Source organism: Sitophilus oryzae, unplaced genomic scaffold, assembly GCF_002938485.1.
Source record: "Sitophilus oryzae breed Bouriz unplaced genomic scaffold, Soryzae_2.0 scaffold_1389_pilon_pilon, whole genome shotgun sequence".
NCBI classification, from domain to species: Eukaryota; Metazoa; Arthropoda; class Insecta; order Coleoptera; family Curculionidae; genus Sitophilus; species Sitophilus oryzae.
Genome location: NW_022146047.1, coordinates 664,616 through 684,164, shown reverse-complemented (window position 1 = coordinate 684,164; position 19,549 = coordinate 664,616). Strand labels below are relative to the sequence as shown.

Genomic DNA, 19,549 nt, shown 5'->3' with positions numbered 1-19,549 from the left:
AGTATTCTATTCAGAATGTCATTTTCTATCGATTAAAGTAAAAAAATACCGAGGGTTCCATTTAAAAATCAAAAGTTATAACCATTTCCGGTAAAACAGAAAGTGAGCAAATCGATCCCTTGAGTGCAAGTCAAAAAACCCGCGGGGCAGATTTCCTATACTACTCCGGCTATACCCTTTATATGATTTTTTTACTTATTTTTATCTGCAGAATATGCTGTAGAAATTTCCCGATTACATTTCGGACCACCCTGTATATCGTAATGTTAGCCGTTATTTTGAACAATGATTTATGAATAATGATATACAAATTTCATGAAGTCTTTTTCTAAGTTTTAAAACCCAAAATAACGTTTTTAGTTTTTGTAATATTAATAAATTGTTATTAATTTTAGTTCACCAAATGGCAATGTCATCCACCTGCTACAACCCGTTCCTCTACGCATGGCTGAACGAGAACTTCCGCAAAGAGTTCAAGCAAGTACTTCCCTGTTTCGACGCATCGATCGTCAGAGTACCATCTAACAGCCGATTCACAAACTGGAGATCCGAAAGAACATGCAATGGTAATGAAGGATATGGTGCGCAATAACTTAATTTATTTTCGATGTTAGGAAAAGTATATATTAGATGTATACTAGTAGTTCCCTACTCAGCACAAGAAAAATTTAAAAAATATATTAATCAGGTTAAGTAGTAAGTAGCTGCACACAAACTAAAGAGTAAAAGTAAATAAATACACTAAACTGCACTGAACTTCCTATGATTAATAATATGATTCCTATAATTCTATGATTTAAATAACGATAACTAAAATATCCAAAAAATAAAATGAGAAGATATTGATATTCAACGTGTCTTTTTTTGTTTCATTTGAACTATTTATTGGAATCTTAAATAAGTTGCAAATATCTTCATGGCTTGTAAATCTCGATAAAAGACAACGATAAAAGAAACATATTTTCTCTTACCGTTTTCCAAATAAGTCCAAAATAATTGAGTTATTTCACATTAAAAATTGAAAAAAAATTCAAAGTGAACTAAAAAATTTATTTGCAAAAAATTTTGAGAACCACCGGATTTTTTTGTATTTGCATCCCTTTTAGTGCGGTAACCATAGAGTAAAGCCATGGTAATATCAAAGATTATGAAATTATATCGTAGGAACATTTGCGGTGGCAGTTCTAAAAAGTTTCCTAAAATATCCAGAAAAATTTAAAAGAAAATGCATGATTTTCAACATTTGTTGGCGGAAAAACCTTATAGACGTGCTCCTGGTGTTGATATACAGGGCGTTCCAGGTCGAGCGTGCATTAGAAGTTTCTAGAAAGCTATGATATCTAGATCGGAGATTTTTTCACATCACTGTTTCACGACGAGATCTATAGATTGAAAATATATTCATTCGCTCATAATAGCGGCACTTCCGGAAATACCAGAAGTTGACAGGAACTTTCTTATTTTAAATGGCTACCCTCATTTTTTTATTACTTACATAAATTCTCTGTTAAATAATCTCTGTTAAAAAATGTTAAATACTCTATACCTAACATTAATCGTTTTTAAGTTAAAAAATATTTAAAATTTTTGGAGGAAAAAAATAATAAAATATATAAACAATAAATAAAAACAAATAAAAACATAGCCACTGTGACATAAAGAAATAAAAAAAAATAGAGAATATGTGGCTATATATATTTCAAAAATTAAATTGTTCGGTGTCATATAATATTGACCGCATCTACGGTGGCAGTTATATAACTTCTGTTAATTTAACAAAAAATAAAGATTGTACAGTAAAATACTCAACGGTACTAAAAAGATACACATTTAAAACATATTTTAATTATTATAGAATTAAAACTAGATATAAACCTATAATTATGTGACAAAAATTAGCTAGATGAAATCAAATGCTCAAAATAATGCTTCCTTTCCTGTTAACTGCATAAAATGATTGTCTTTTCAAAAGGATCTTTTCATTTTAAAAGGCATTATGTGGAGTTCTACCTCGAAAAGCAGCTACAATAATTTCTTTCCTGTTGTCGACAATAGTTGGTCGAGATTTGTAAACACTGTCTTTAACACATCCCCATAAAAAAATCCAGACTATAGATAAAATCAATAGTATTCTATTATTTGGTGAATGCACACTGCATTTACCAACTAATAGAATCATATCAATTCTCTCTGATGTAGGATAAGTTTGCATTTTCGGCAAATTTCTGAGAATTCTTTTTTGTTTTAACTGACAAAAAATGATAACTAGTAGTTAAAGTTGGACTAATTAGACAGCTATGTTGAAGTAACGTCAAACATATCACGGCCACCTAGATTTTATCAAACAATAAAGATCTACTCAGATCAAATTATGTAAAAGAAAATATCTAGGAAAATCTTTGCTTGCGGGGTAGGCAACCTTAATAGTATTTTGAAGAGACATAAATTCTCCATTGAATATCCAAATAATATACTGGGTGTTCCGTTTAAAATAAGAGAGTAACATACTTTTGTGACCAATGTTCAATATTAATTTTGTCTCAACCTGTATAACTTTTTGAATCAAGTTTTAATTTGATTTAAAGTACAATAGTTAATTTAACTACATATTAGGTTATACTGGGTAAATACCAATTTAGATAGCTTTTATTGTAATTTAAAAATTGTTCTTTATTTCTAGAAAATGCTAAATATGTCAAAAACCTTACATTTTAGTCATATACTTCTCTTATAAAACTCACCTTTATTTTTCTCCCAGAATGAGAAAATCAATTAATATATAGGGTGTTCCGTTACAAAAAACACAACTTTGATAGGTAACTTTTTTTGGGGACACCCTGTAGAACTCTCTATATTTTTTGATAAAGTGCTCTGAATTAACCTACATAAGCTCACAAAATTTCATTTCAGTACAAACTGTCGTTCTCCTGGAAGCTTCCGCGGCGTGTGAGAGGCGCCACCCTGTATACCACCCCTAAAAATTTTTATATTTATTTAAGATTCACCTTGTATAATGCTGAATGGATGTAACGTTAGCTCGCGATTAGGAATGTTAGCATCGTTATGGGTCTTCTGATTTCACAACTACAAAAATGACATTAGCGTGCAATATTTGAATACATTAATTTTTAGTAGACTTTTGGGCGTTTTTGAACCACGTGCCTTTTTAGACTAAAGACTCAAATAGAAAGTAACAACTTAATAAAAATGGGGAACATTTGCAATTAGCAAAGGGCAATTTGCTTAATTAAAACTAAATTGGAACGAGCTTAGTTCGTGCTCCAAATTATAGCTAAAATTAAATTTCTTTATGCACTACTTTATCTGCTTTCTAATTTAATTTTCAAATCATTGTCTAGAAATTCCAATTTCTATCTACTTAAACTAGCACAGTGCAGATTAGAGCCAGGCTTCAATCCGTGTCCACTTTAAGCGCTCTATATATACAGAAAATAACTTATTGTATCTTGTTTCTGTGCAAATTCCAATTATCTATGAATAGAGTTCTAGTTGAATGTCATATTGATAAAGGTTATATTAGAGATTAAATATAATAATAATTGCTTTTCTAGAGTCTTGTTGCTCGTGATTAGAGATGGCGGATTTGTAAATTTACCACTTACATTTCCAAATTTATTATGCCTAAAGCGAGAGTCATAAAACACTAGCAGCGCATATTTCAAAAATATTTTTTTCAATGTATACGCCGATACAAACATATATTTAAATTAAAGTTGTATATTTTTAAACATGGAATAATAAATCGGCTTTGGAAACATAGGAAATTTCATGCAAATTTTGAACTGTCCAAATATTGGTTCCCTTGTGAAGTCGTAAATAGGTTTATTAAAGGTCTGCAAATTCTGAATACACATGTCAATTTTGAACAACTTCGGTCAATTTAATTTTAAATTAAAACTGAACAGGTGACAATGCAAAGCAAGGCAAATGTCAACATACCTATCAGTTGTTAACCTTTAAAAATCTATTTATTAAATACAGGGTGTCCCACAATTGGTGCGACAAACTGAAAGGGGTTGTATAGGGCATCAAAACAAGTAATTTAAGTATAGGAACCCATGTCCGGAAATGTGCCGTTTTAGCAGGAGATGGAGTAAATCGTAAATTTCAAGTTGTATTATTTATTCAAAACATTTACAAAAACTGCTCAAAGTGCCGTCCATTCTGTTGAAGACACAAATGCACACGCCTGTTCATGGATGTAGGAACCCTGGCAACCCCGGCATGCAGTCCGTGTTGGTACCTTAGTACACGTCCAGTCAAGTTCCTTCCGCTCATTTCAATAATACCGAACATGGGTTCCTATTTCGTATACTCAAATGACTTGTTTTGATGCCCTCTACAACCCCTTTCAGTTTGTCGCAGTAATTGTGGGACACCCTGTATATACTTCGCTGTAAAATGAATAGGAGAGTCATTATTAGGACAGTTCAAAATTTTCAAGCGATTTACTATGTCGATGCATCACACGGTATGTATTATCAGTCAAGGTATTTTCCATTAATTTTCATAAATTTGTATGGAAATCCTATTTTTGTTTGTAGACTAAATTTTCTGTACAGGGTGGGTCAAATTTGGACGCTTTTAAAGGGAAACACCCTTTTCTATAGGAGATAGATGAAAACTAATATCGGTGTTTGGAGCTCAATTTTTATCAAAAACATGATGGTGAAAACCGCATATCGATATCTAAAAATATTATAAAAATACTGCATCTCTCATTGCAAATATTATTTTCGTTTTAATTGCCGCTCACAGCTAGAATTTTTTTGCATTACAGCCGGTGCTCACCCATTTTGAATAAGTAGGCTTCAAAGGCTACTTATTCAAAGTGGGTGAATTTTTAAAAACTCTATATCTCGGAGAGGAATCCAGCAAAATATCAAGTATGCTACATTTTTGGAAAGGTAATTGTAAAATATTTTCAATGAATTAAAAATATACAGGGTGTCCCATATATAAAACCAAATTTTCTGTTGATAATTCTTAAATTATTAATTCAAAAAAAAATATACTTAAGTCGTTAAATTCTACGTAAAAAGGTGCTTTGGAGATGTTTTCGTAAAAATACAACATTTTCCATAGCAAAAAAGTTACAGCGATTTGTTAAAAATGCATATTTTTGAAAAACACCCCGTAACTCCGAAACGATAACAGATATCGATGTGCGGTTTTCACCATTATGTTTTTGATAAAAATTGAGCTCCAGACACCGATATTAGTTTTCGTCTATCTCCTATATAGAAAAGGGTGTTTTCCTTTAAAAGCGTCCAATTTGATCCACCCTGTACACAGCATATAATTTTAATTCACCCTGTACATATCAAACGAAATACTGTAAATTTTAGTAGAATGAACTTTGAAGAAGACAATATTTTCTGGTTAGAAAATATTAAACATTTTCAATTTTAGAATTTTAGAAAAGCTTGAAATAAAGAGAAACTTTACGCATATACTTTACAAATTGGTTATATTTCAAAAATCACTCTGTATTAAACATAATATTATCCTTTTTTATAATACATATAAAAATGACAATTCTGAATAGAATGGCATATCATATGTCATTATTTCATTTTTTATTGGCATTTTCAATTAAAAAAATAGAATATTAAGTTTCAATTTAGAGTGCCATGACGATAAATGTAACGACAATAAATGTGTGATACCAAATTATTCGTAAAAAATGCCTTTTCCGAATACGCTACTGATCCACCCTCGTTCCATTTGATAAAATTGAGATATGATTAAAAATACGATTTGGGTATCTTTTAACCGGCCAGGACAATACACTAAAATCATTAGATGATCAAATCTATTTTTGCAAGGCTCCTTGGTTACAAATTAGTGTTTTTAACACAGCTATGGAACTATGCTATGGTTTTTAACACAACTCTAGATTGAAATTTAAAATGCATTTTTTAAGCCAGAATGATCAAAAGATAATATAAAAAAATAATAATATTAAAAATATATAATGTAATGAGTGTCATTTTCTATCGAATAAATTAAAAAAATACCGAAGGTGTCATTTAAAAATCAAAAGTTGTAGTCATTTCCGGTGAAACAAGAAATGACCGAAAACAATTGAATACGTCGACCAAACATGATTTTTATGTTATATACTAACGTAACAAATCTCGTTTATTTATCTGAAAATATTAAAAATTTATAGGGATGCGCCAGAAACACCAACAATTTTGAGAAACACCCAGTATACTATATATTGATAAAAATATTTTTAAAATGTGCGTAGCAATACCCCGTTTATTTTATGAAAAATATTGGAGCGGAAATTTCAAATCAGACACTTGTTATAAAGCTTTTTGGGAACGCTAGATCACTGGCTGTATATGCCGAACCAACTTACTTTGGACATACAACTACTAGAAGAACGAAAAGTACCATCGGAATAAAATTTTTTCAACATTACAATTTTATTTGGACACCATTTTATAATGATTTAAACATCAGCATCAGAGTTGTCGCCAAAAAAGTTATAGTTGCTGTTATTTCAATGCTATAAAATATTATTGCCCACAATAAAAACAAAATAATAAATAAGCTCTAGGACTAGAATTAAGGCCAGTTTCATTAAATAAGTTAAAAAAGAAAAGTTTTAAAACGTTTCACAATAATGTCTAAAATATGGTAAAAACAAGTGCAAAAATTGGTTATTTACCAACGAGAAATTTAATAAATGGTCGGCCAGGGACAAATTGCGGTTTGTTTTTGTTTTGCTTACCTAAATTCTAAGTTGGCATTTGCTGAGAATGACGTCTACTTTCAGTCACCCTGTCACGTCCCATGCTGGGAGAAGAAGGGAATGTCGAAAATAATTGAAAATTTTTGGGGTCAAAACAAAATTAAAATTTAATGTTGCGAAAACCATAATTTACTACTTGGCCGTGAAATACGTGATGTTTTATTAAATGGGGGATTTTGCTATTAGGCAGAAGCTTTTAAAGCCAATTTGTAGGGCGTGTAAAGTAAAATTACATTTAATAAATGTAAAATCTCAAATAAAGTATTAAAAAAATTGGAGCTCTTCCTATATGATGAAATATTGTAAATAAAGTAAAGAAAACATTCGATCAATGTGTACTACTAAAGAGAGTCACATAATGTTCGATATAATGAAATATACTGGGAATAACAAAGAAAAACCGTAAAAAATAGTTATTTGGTTTGGCTTGGTTTGGTTTGATTGTTCTTACTTAAATGTGTGGAAAAACACCTCATTACTGAGTACGCCGAGATGAAAACAATTCGTGCCATGCACGACTGATATCTGAGATGGAGAACAAACCTCTATAAATCCACCTCAGATACTGTATGATAAGTTATAACTCAAGAAAGGGTGATAAAATAGATCTGTAATGTCGCGGTCATTAACAACACTCCTATACCGGGTGCGTCTTAAAAGTGGCTCACCCCTACAACTTTTTTATTTTATCAGATAAAAAAACGAGATTTGGTATGTTAGTATACGACATAAATTAGGATTGATTGATGTATTCAATTGTTTTCGGCCACTTCCTGTTTCACCGGAAATGACTACAACTTTTGATTTTTAAATGGCACCATCGGTATTTTTTTACTTTATTCAATAGAAAATGACATTTTGAATAGAGTGACATATCATATGTCAACTTTTTACATTTTTGCTTAAAAAAATCGTATTTTAAATTTCAATCTAGAGTGCCATGGCTGTGTTAAAAACACTAATTTTTAATTAAAGGAGCCTTGGAAAAAATGATTTGATTGTCTTGTTATTCGTGTCTTATCCTGGCCGGTGAAAAGATGCCCAAATCGTAATTTCAATCATATCTCAATTTCTTCAAATGGAACGAGGGTGGCTCATTAGCATATTTCGAAAAGGCATTTTTTAAGAATAATTTGGTACCACACACTTGGTGTTTTGAGTCAAATTGTCGGTATGAATCCCATGTTGCAATGATATGTCATTCTATTCAGAGTGTCATTTTCTATCGAATAAAGAAAACAAAACACCGAGAGTACCATTTAAAATCAAAAGTTGTAGTAATTTCCGGTAAAACGGGAAGTGACAGAAAACAATTGAATACATCAGTCAATCCTAATTTGTGTCATACATTAATATACCAAATCTAGATTTTTTATCTGAAAAAATAAAAAAGTTATAGGGGTGAGCCACTTTTGAGACGCACCCGGTATATTCTATATTCTCCATCTGTGTATGGTAGCGATTGCATCGATGAAAAAAAAAATAATTAAAAAAGTGTTGTGTCTTTAAAAAGATATATACAGGGTCCAGTGTCCCAATAAAAAAGATAGTTATATTTTCTTAACTTTCTGATAGTTTTATTTCACTTTCTGACGGTTCAGGTGAAACCTTACAAACTCCTAGATTTAGAGATTTTGCTATCTCCAATAGGTATATTAAGCCTGCACCTGTCGCACTAAATATTTCTGGACACCCCGTATATCCGATTTTTATAGTTTTCTTTTCCATTATTTCCTTATTATCGTTAAAGCCATAAAAATAATTAAGGTATTAGTTATGCACTACATTCTTTTTTACTCCTACATATAAATAATCCTAATAGAATGTTATTGTACTAACACAAATAGCAAGTACTAACAAATGATTGACAATTCTAACTTTTGTTTCAGGCAACAACGAAACCCAACAAGAAACGCTGCTCTCATCTCAGATACACAGAGCGCCATCTATCAAAGAGAAAAAGTTGACTCCGCCACCCTTGAAAACCGACAGTGTTGAAATGGAAAACATAATAGTAAGTTATATTTATTTCAGAACATTATTTTTATTTTTAGGAGAAATAAGAAACAAAAATAAAACTTTTATTGTCAGTGTATTGTCATTATGTTCTTTTGTTAATGGTAAATTGAGTAAAAATAATTATTTTTCCTAGACATTATACAGCACATCAACCTGCAAGCTTACTGTGACTGTGTTCAATTACAGTTACTGAATATTTTTGTACCCTGTATGAAACCGCTTAATAAAATTAAATTTTATTAACCAATACTTGTCTACCAAAAAGACATTATAAATCTTAAACATAATTAGGACTGCTTGATCACGTATTTCTATAAATTCACTTTTGAAATAATAATAAATTAATGCACTTACTTCTTTTTAAGGTACCAAATATGGGCGTTGAATACGACTCAGCTTTAGAAGTTGTAAAACTAAATTTGATCACTGAAGAAGAACCACCACCGTATAATGAAGGACGGATGAACTCTGAATGACTATAATAGGTAAATATTCCAATATCCTATCTACACTAACTAAATTGGGAAGGCTCCAAGAAAACAATTATTTTTTTGCAACGTTTCGCGATTATATTGTCGCTTTTGGAGTCGCCATGAATCAATTTTGTAGGCACTTGGAGTACTAAATATTTTAGTACCTGAAGAAGCGACAATAAAGTCGCGAAACGTCGCACAAAATATAACTGTTTCCTTCGAGCCTAACCAATACCTACAATTTACATACTAGTTACTGGACACAATACAATAACCAAAATAAATTCAAAATGTAAGTAAATTAATTCGAAAAAAACCTTCGGTGAAGTTTGAAATTTTGTTATTAAATATCCGTATGAACAAAAGTAAATCTAAGTTAAATGTAAATAAAAAGCTGTAAAAATGACCAATTCGGCTTACAGTAAATGTATACAATGCGTCCCATATAAGAATTCACACGACAGGGATCTCGTAAATCAGAAAAGATACAGAGATCAATAAATTTACAAAAAAGTTTCGCCTTATTGAACTATTCAGCGTCCCGTTGCAGAATCAAAAAAAATCCTATTACTTTTAAAGATATTTGGATAAAAAACAGAATTTTTGTAACTTTGTTTTATATTTTTTATTTCTGACTTTATATTTATTTCATTGCTAATTTTTGTTTGTCATCAAAAATTAGTAGACTTTTTATTCCAGACCACGCAGACAAAACAACGACAAGACAGAAACATTCATGTTTTACGACAAAATTCCGACAAATCCAATACATTCCTGCGATATGTTTGTCTCATTTTTGTTTTGTTTCAAAATTCGGAGACTTTTCAATGTCCCGTTTCGAGTCGGTAAAGACAAAGTGTCTATATTTTGTTCGTATATTTTACGATAAGTTGTCGGCGCAGTGCCAACAGTAGGAGACCAACAGTAGCTGCCAACAGTAGGAGTAGTAATAAAACTGATTCGCAACAACTAACTTTTGACTTTGTTGTACTTTTGTCCTTGCGGTGTGGACAATTTGTCTCAAGTTTGTCTTGTCAGAATTCCCCATTTTTTGTCGCAAGTTTGTCTTGTTTTTGTCTCAAAATGCTGTTTATTTTTTGTCGCCTTGGTCTGGACCCGGCATTAGTTATTTTTAATAAACAGCTTTTTGTCACTACAAGTATGTGGTACCAAAGTATTCGTAAAAAAATACTTTTTCCAAATATGCTAATGAGCCACTCTTGTTCCACTTGAAAAAATTGAGATATGAATAAAAATACGATTTGGGCATCTTTTAATTGGCCAGGATAACACACGAAAAACCTTAGACGATCAAATCCAAGGCTCCTTGATTAAAAATTAGTGTTTTTAATACAGCCATGGCACTCTAGATTGAAATTTAAAAGACAAACAATTCAAACAACAATTTACAAAAACAAACATTTTTTAAGCGAAAATGTCAAAAGTTGGCATAAGATATGACATTCTATTCAGTGTGTGAAGGTGCATTTAAAAATCAAAAGTAGCAATTATTTCCGGTGAAACAGGAAGTGACCAAAAACAATTGAATACGTCAATCAATCCCAATTTATGTCATATATTAACATACTAAATCTGTTTTTATTTCTGAAAAAATTAAAAAATTATAGGGGCGAGACACTTGAAACGCACCCGGTTTAGCTTCAAAAATTAAATAATAAAACTTAACTAATTTTAAAATTCATTATGTCGTTATTTACTCTTTCAGAAAAATGATATTAAAAAAGTTTCTTCCTATTGCAAACAAAAAACGGGCAAAATTGTGTACAAATTTTAATAAAAAAAATCCTAAAAAATGAGACGAGGGCCAGAGATAAACGAGTTCCACGTGGCACAAGCTTCGGACCCTTTTATATCGTACTCGATAGTCATTAAGCTTTACTTCATTATGAGCAAAACGGATTTTTTTTGGTCCGCCAGCGACGTATAATAATATTTTTTTAATTGATTGCCATAAAAAATATCGCCGTTCGATCGTCGAAAAAATAAATTCCTTTGAACAATTTCGAAGTTCAAAGCGATTGAAAATGGTTTAGATATAAACATTGTTGAAAAAAACATAAATAATATCTTTAATTGTTTTATTTTTATTTGTATTAAATGAGTTTAGTTAGATATGAAAGTGTCTGTTTTATAAATTCATGAAATAAGACTACAAAAAGTTTAAATTGGGAAACTTGTAAAGTTTTGATTGAATTGCCACATTCAACTAACTTTTCAAAATACGTATAGAATTGCCTATGTTTGATTATTCAGGAAATAGATAAATTTTTTCGAATTTCAAAAATATAAAGCTTTTTTTCAAACGTCACAAAAGCTCTAATTTTTGCGACGTGATTGACAATACAAAAACGTCATTTTAATGCCTAGGCATAAAAGTAAAGCACTTAGCACGACTAGGCACAAAAGTAGGAAAATGTATTATTAAACGGACCAGCAGCGTAAAGCTAGCCCGACGTTACAGGGAGGCACAAAAATACATTTTTACTCCGAATAGAACATACTATTAATGACAATTAATAAAATTAATAGTCAAATAAAATTAATAAATTATATATTTGACCTAATTTACTATTAAATATTATTACTAATATATATTATTATACAGGACTAATAGTTAGTCTAACATACAACAGCATTCAATAAAAAAATAATGGTATTTAAGATAATTACAAAAAATCTAGTTTTTAAAAGTTTTAACATCCTGTAACTCTAAAACTATGCATTTCGATAGAAATGTTTATAGGAATTTTTTGTTATATTTTTTTGATGAGAAATCAATGAGTACTTATTTAAAACTTTGGCAAGTTAATGATATTATTTTTTTTTAAACTTGCTATTAGACTTGGATCAAGGGAAATGAATAAAATTACGTTTATCTCATCAAGGAGGCCAAAATCGACAAAATATCAAAAGACAACTTTTAATCGGCATTAAACTGTTTATACTATTTAGCTAACAAGAGAAAAAAAAGTCAGTGGTGTACATGTTTTTTTTAGTAAAATATTCCAGTGATAACCCACGTCCCTGGTGAATAAGTCGACACTTTTTTAGCTTGAAAATATGTCGCATTTATAGTAACTTTTACCATCAAAACTTAATTCGAAACGCTAAAAGTACTTGGAAGAAAATTATAATAAATCAAAAAAATATTAAGACTTCAACACCCTGTAGCTACAAAACAAAGAAGAATCGGATCTATGTTGTATGAAAAATAAATCTTATTTTTACGTGAGGAATCTGTTCACGAAAGATCGCACATATTTTTTGAAACACACTGTATATCGAGCAACAATTTGTACACTCCTTGAATTTCAGACTTTATATCAATTTAATAATATATTTCTGTACTTTTAGGCTTGGGCGTTAAAATGACAAAAATTAATACTTTTGTGACGTTATTATTTGAAAAAGAAATCTTTTTGATCTGAAGCGAGCGACTTTTTGCATAATACAGGGTGAGTCTTAAATAAGTGCAAATATTTTCAGGAGTGGTATATTTCGACCCCAGAAACACGTCTATGAGGTTTTTTTCGCTAAAAAAAGATGTTGAAAATCGTGCATTTTCTTTTAAATTTCCCTGTACATTTTTCGAAAACTTTTTAGAACTGCCTGTTCACCGCAAATTTTGCCACGGTATAATTCCTTAATCTCAGATATTACCATAGTTACGGACGGCTTTATTCTATGGTTACGGCACTAAAAGGGATGCAAAACAGAAAAAAACCTGTGGCTCTCAAAATTTCTCCAAAAAAAAATATTTTTTTTAACATACCAAATATCGTTTTTTTTTATCTCAAAAAATAAAAAAGTTATAGGGGTGAGCCACTTTTGAGACGCACCCAGTATAGGTAGAGAACGGAGAACGAAGTATAGGTATCGGTATTTGGTGTAGGATGATTCACGAAGATTTAGCCATTTAATATAGGACTTTAATTGGAAATAAGTCCTTATATTATTTGAAAATCTGATTTAAATAATGTTTTTTTTCTATTCAAACAAACAAATAAAAAAATGTCATTTTTTTGATTTTCTTAAAAAAAATAATTTATTAGAGTAATTAAATAAATTGTAGTAAATTAATAATGATATCTCCAACCCTGATTGCATCCGTTGGACTGGAACAAATTCGCTACAAATAAATCGAATCGGAACATTTTCAAAGGACATTTATAATGATTCTTTCAAAAGTCTATCGAATTATTTTCAGCGGAGTCTATATATCTATTACGGCTATGTTATTTTATTATACGCGTTCTTTTGTTAGCGGGTATTGTGTTATAAAAGACGTAGACTGCACAGAGACCAAGAAATTCGAACAAAAGCACAAAAATATCGTTTACAATACAACTTTATTGCATCGAGTGGTTTCACTTTAAGCTTGACAATAAAAAATGATAAAAAAGAGTTCTTGAGCATTAGAGTTTCTTCTAAAACTTTTTTGTAAAGATTTCAGGTATTTGAAAATGTTATAGGTAGTTGATTTCAATTCCGATACACTATATTTAACCATAAAATTTTTTGAAAATAATTTTATAAATTTCTAAAGTAAGAAAAACACATTATTTTTTAGTTTTATAAAAATTATAAATACTGATGGAAAACTCACTTTTTTGTTTCGAATTCACATTCGATTAACAGCTCATTGATATTTTTCGATACTTCTTTTCCGATAGAATATGATCCAAAAAATGGCGCCAGCGATGGCTATGAAATAAAGATCGCTGTCATTTTATATGTAAAATTAAAGTACGTCTACTGGATGTGTGTCTATGAAATGAATTTCAAGAATGCGGACACAATATGCGAGTATGATCAATTTACAACAAAACACATTTAAATAAACAGCAATATATTTTATAGATCTCTACCTATATTGGGTGCGTCTCAAAAGTGGCTCACCCCTATAACTTTTTTATTTTTTGAGATAAAAAAATCGAGATTTGGTATGTTAGTATATGACATACCATATTAGGATTGATTGGCGTATTCAATAATTCTTTTCGGTCACTTCCTGTTTTACCGGAAATGAATACAACTTTTGATTTTTAAATGGTACCCTCGGTATTTTGTTGCTTTATTCAGTAGAAAATAACACTCTGTATAGAATGACATATCATGTCAACCTTTGACATTTTCGCATATGGTTTATTTGAAATAATAACTTGAGGTTCGTAACCAAAATTTGACTCGAAATACCAAGTGTGTGGTATCAAATTATTCGTAAAAAAATGCTTTTTCCAAATATGTTAATGAGCCACGCTCGTCCTATTTGAAAAAAATTGAGATATGGTTAAAAATACGATTTGAGTATCTTTTAACCCGCCAGGACAAGACACGAATCAAATTTTTAGACAATCATTTTATTTTTCCAAGGATCCTTGATTAAAAATTACTATTTTTAACACAGCCATGGCACTCTAGATTAAAATTTAAAATACAATTTTTTTTAAGCGAAAATGTCAAAAGTTGACTATGATACATCCGAGAGGTGTCTCACTGTTGGAATTACATGTACATTTTCTTGGCAGTCGCTGGCAGTCTTATGCCAGTCGCCTATAATAATTACATGCCAGTCATATGCAGTCTTCTTCATAGTCATTGGCAGTCGTAGGGATCGGCAAGACAAGAAATCTTGTCTTGACAAGCAACTTCTTGTCTTGTCTTGAAATATTTTCAAGAATTAAAAAAAAATCTTGTCTTGACCATTTCTTGAGAGTTGATTTCTTGTCTTGATACAAGAAATCTTGAAATTTCTTGACATCTTGACAAAAGGGGAACCCCCGTTTAAAATTCGTTTATTAAAGGGGAACCTCCTGATTAAAAGTCGCGGTGAGATTGGTTAATGTGATGTTTATGCTTTATGTGTAAAATCGAGGGTCAGGCATCTAATTTTCAAAAAATTCAAAAACGTTGGGCTCATTATATTACAGTAGCCCAAATCATCAGATTTACATAATTTTGTTAATTATTATTATTATTATTATTATCTAACATTAAAATGAGTGATTGTGATGGTTTGTTGAGCAGAAAATCTGAGCCATTCATAATTCTCAATCTGGTTCAGAATACCTACCACCTCGGACACCTGGACGTAGAAGTTTAATCAGTGACTTTGACAGTAGTGACGGTGATAATACTACTACAGATAAAAACAGTCAAATCAACAATGATAAAAGCTACTCTACTTCAGTGGTGTACATTAAAATGTATTATTTTTTTTATTTTAAAGTTTTACGTTAATTCAAAAAGTCTCTATGCCACTGAACTAGACGAAGTAGAATTAAAAATATAGAGGGTGTCCCAAATAAAAAATCAATTTTCTGTTGATAACTCTTAAATTATTAATTTTAAAAAAATTATACTTAAACCATTAAATTCTACGTAAAAAAGTGCCTTGGAAATGTTTTCATAGAAATACAAAATTTTCCATAGCAAAAAAGTTAGAACGATTTGTTAAAAATGCAAATTTTTGGAAAACACCCCGTAACTCCGAAACGGTAACAGATATTGATGTGCGGTTTTCACCATCATGTTTTTGATGAAAATTGAGCTCCAGACACCGATATTAGTTTTCGTCTATCTCCTATAGAAAAGGGTGTTTCCATTTAAAAGCATCGAATTTGACCCACCCTGTACATCTAAAGAGTATTTTCTTTTTTTGTTTATTTGCCGTAAGAGTTGTCTCATGATAAGCTGAATTATTTTCTCATAAACTTAATTTCAATAACTGAATAGTTATTTTGTTGACTCCAAGTTTTCTCTCATTGTATAAAAACTAGATATAATACCGTATGATCGACAAAAAAAACGGCGTCAAAGACGGCAAGGGAATAGCAATCGATGATAATATTGGAGAGGTAAATCCCTTGACGCTATTTACTAAAAACTGATATACATAAACATCATTATTGAGTAAAAATCATTTTTACTCAATAGAAAAATAAATACCAACTTTCTTATAAGGCCAACTGGCAGTGAGCGCCATTAAAAATAAATAATAGTACGGCCAAGTAATGACGTTAGGGCTTGACGTCGCGAAAACTATCATATCGATTTTCATTTCCCATCCGTCTTTGACGCCGTTTTTTTAGATTATATATGGTACTAATATAGCTTTTCATTCAAGCTCTTCTGAGGACTCGTATAGACCAAAAATAATTATTAACCCTGTTTTGCTTGTGAATACATTAATCTATAATTGGAGTATTCTCATTCAAATCGCTTGCCTTGGATCGCTGTATATGCATTACAAGGAATTTCTCTTTGATAAGCCATCGTTTGATCGAACCAAAGCTCAGTTCATCGAAATGCGCACATACCAAGCGCAATAACGTCCATATATAGTAGTAGTATTATTTATATTAATTAAAAAATTAAATTTAATATCTATCATGTGTCCTAAACATAAACAAATTTAATTAATAATTAAAATAAATATTGTCTGGGTGAAGCACTTCTAGTGATCTAGTGATATGATCGAGTCGCACAGTTAAATAAATTACTGTCAAATGGATTAGATAAATAAATATATTCTTTTGATATAAATTTTCATTAATCTATATAAATAAAATAAAATTGGGTTAGTTCCACTAATTATAACTCAATAACTGGACCGAATTTACTAATCTCTAAATTGTTGAATTCGTCTCTGTTCCTAATAACAGAATAAGTTTTAAAATATGGGAACAATTAACGGAAAGAAAATTATACTGAATCCAAACTGTTATATCTGAATACGAATCAGTGAGATTGTAAGTAGTTATGTAGTAAGAGTTTCAATACCATTAGCATATTGATCTTCTTTAAAAGAATCATCATTATTTGGGGAATTTCTAGACAACGCTATCTAGTGATGACTAATAAAGTTATTATGGTACAGTTTTTAGCTCTTTTTTTTCTAGCATATTGTTAACTTATTCTTTTAAAAATAAGATAAAACTAAGTATATTATCTAAATAATGTTGGCTTTGTGGTGTGTTTTTATTTCTTGAAAATACTTCTGGGGGAACCCTACCATTCACAATTGTTAAAAATTTAACCATTTAGTCAAAAATAATCTGGTGTCGAATAGCGAATAGCTCTGTATTTTCCAAATACCTCAATTGAGAAAATTTAAGGGAATATTTATTTTAGTCCAGTAAAAAGATTCAAGCCTCGGCGTAATTCGTTGACCTCAACTTTTTAGGCGGCTTGTGTACCTTTTTGGAAGTAGTTTTAGGGGAAAAATTGTAACACTGTGCTCGACCAGCTTTGGTCGAAAAAATAGTCGCAAATGGCGTAAAAATTAGTTTTTCGTTAATATCAGCTAAAATATGCATTTTACAAATTTTTTCTTGGAATAAAAAATAAAGTTTAGGTCATTATCTACAACAAAGATCGTAAAGTCCCAGGAAAACGGTTAAAAAATGCCCTAAAGTGTCAAAGAACGGGTTTTCCGCAAATATTGGCCGAAATATGGCATGTAGGGATTTTCAAGAGAAATCATTTTTTTTTAGACATGTCCGGATTTTCAATACATTCGGTTGAGTCCGGGCGGATTTTTCATAAGCGTCCGGATTTTAATGTTCCCTTTTTAGAAATGTCGCAATAATGCAAAATAATGTATATTAATAAATTTAGCTAAAAAATCGTCGATAAGCATGTAAATTCATTCAACTTTTGATTTTTAAATGACAGCCGTATTCTTTTTTTTTCTTTATTTGATAGAAAATGACACTGAAATGTCAACTTTTGACATTTTGACATATGGTTTATTTCAAATTATAACATGCGGTTTATAACGACAATTTAACTTGAAATACCAAGTGTGTGGTATCAAATTATTCGTAAAAAAATGCTTTTTTTAAATAACCACCCTCGTTCTGTTTGAAAAAATTGAGATACGATTAAAAATACAATTTGGGCATCTTTTTACCGGTCAGGACAAAACACTAAAAAACATTAGACGATCAAATCTATTTTTCCAAGGTTCCTTGATTAAAAATTAGTGTTTTTAACACAGCCACAACACTCTAGATTGAAATTTAAAATACAATTTATTTTTAAGCGAATATGTCAAAAGTTGGCATATGATATGTCATTCGATTCAGAGTGTCATTTCTATCAAACAAATGTACAAATAAAGTAAAAAAATACCGAAGTTGTCATTTAAAAATCAAAAGTTGTAGTCATTTCCTGTGGAACAGGAATTGAACGAAAACATATGAATACGTCAATCAATTCTAATTTATGTCATATACTGACATACAAAATCTCGTTTTTTTTATCTGAAAAAATAAAAAAGTTATAGGGGTGAGCCACCATTCAGACGCACCCGGTATAGACTATAAAATTTAAAGCAGAAATTTTATTTTTTAATGTCAACAAAACTGTTGCTTTGGTATCGAGCGATAGTTCTCAGACTGTGACAATTGGGGCATGATTTAGTGTATGATTTTTTAGTAGTGTGTAATAGAACTTGATAAAAACCCAGTAACCTGTAAAAACCCTTGACTTTGTTTTCTTAATGGATATTCTGTATTCAAAAATAACAACATTAAGAAAAAAATGCCTTTACTTGACAGCGAAATGCAATTTCTTGCACCGACCCAAACTCCTTACGCCTCCAACTTTACTATTAAACTGAAACTAATGACATCTCGGTCCTACATTCAGCACACTAGTACACCTCTAACAAACTTTTAAGCGCCATCACGAAGGCCGCCCGCCTAGCTCCATTTTCCGACTATTTAATTTTGCAGAAAAAGTGCCCTTTTGAATATAGATCGACAAAGTTTACCCAATTTGCTGCAAATGTTTATTGCGTAACTTGTAAAGGGACCGTTTAAGTCACAACTTGTTTTGCATCGAGTTTAAACAAGTTCGACCAGTGTATAGCTGGGAAGTTTTTAAAAGTTGCGAAGTATGCGCGAGGTGTTACATATTTATGATTTTCTGCTGACCTCCTTTATAAACTCTAAACTATCTTAAAATCTCATTTTTACTCTAAATAATACCGTTGATGGAAAGAATTGGGATGATACGCAATTTAATGGGCAAATTCGTGTCAAGGCTGATTTAATTTCTCCTTACGTCTCAAGTGCTGGACGGTGGAGCCTCTACTCGTTCTGCGGCCAACGCATAAAACATTCATTTTCTCTAATTCGGCTAGCGAAGGCATATCGAAGACGGTGTGGAACTGAAAGCGACAGTGTTGCCATATTAAAATGTGTAATATCTGTAATCGTTTGACGAAAATGTCTTTCGATGA

At 30.8% G+C, this 19,549-nt stretch overlaps 2 protein-coding genes across 5 annotated transcripts in view; one reads left to right on the top strand and one right to left on the bottom strand.

Moving 5' to 3' along the window:
• The window catches only part of LOC115875498 (beta-alanine transporter), a 934,216-nt gene that overhangs the window by 317,366 nt on the left and 597,301 nt on the right, over positions 1-19,549 (bottom strand). The gene's annotated exons all lie outside the window — the stretch shown is intronic.
• LOC115875507 (prolactin-releasing peptide receptor-like) overlaps positions 1-19,549 on the top strand; it is a 329,200-nt gene that overhangs the window by 301,286 nt on the left and 8,365 nt on the right. The window contains exons 10-12 of the mRNA XM_030890983.1: positions 514-566; positions 8,677-8,801; positions 9,172-9,291. Of these exons, the coding sequence (XP_030746843.1) occupies positions 514-566; positions 8,677-8,801; positions 9,172-9,282 (289 nt within the window). The 3' untranslated portion in view covers positions 9,283-9,291. The remainder of the gene's footprint in view (positions 1-513; positions 567-8,676; positions 8,802-9,171; positions 9,292-19,549) is intronic.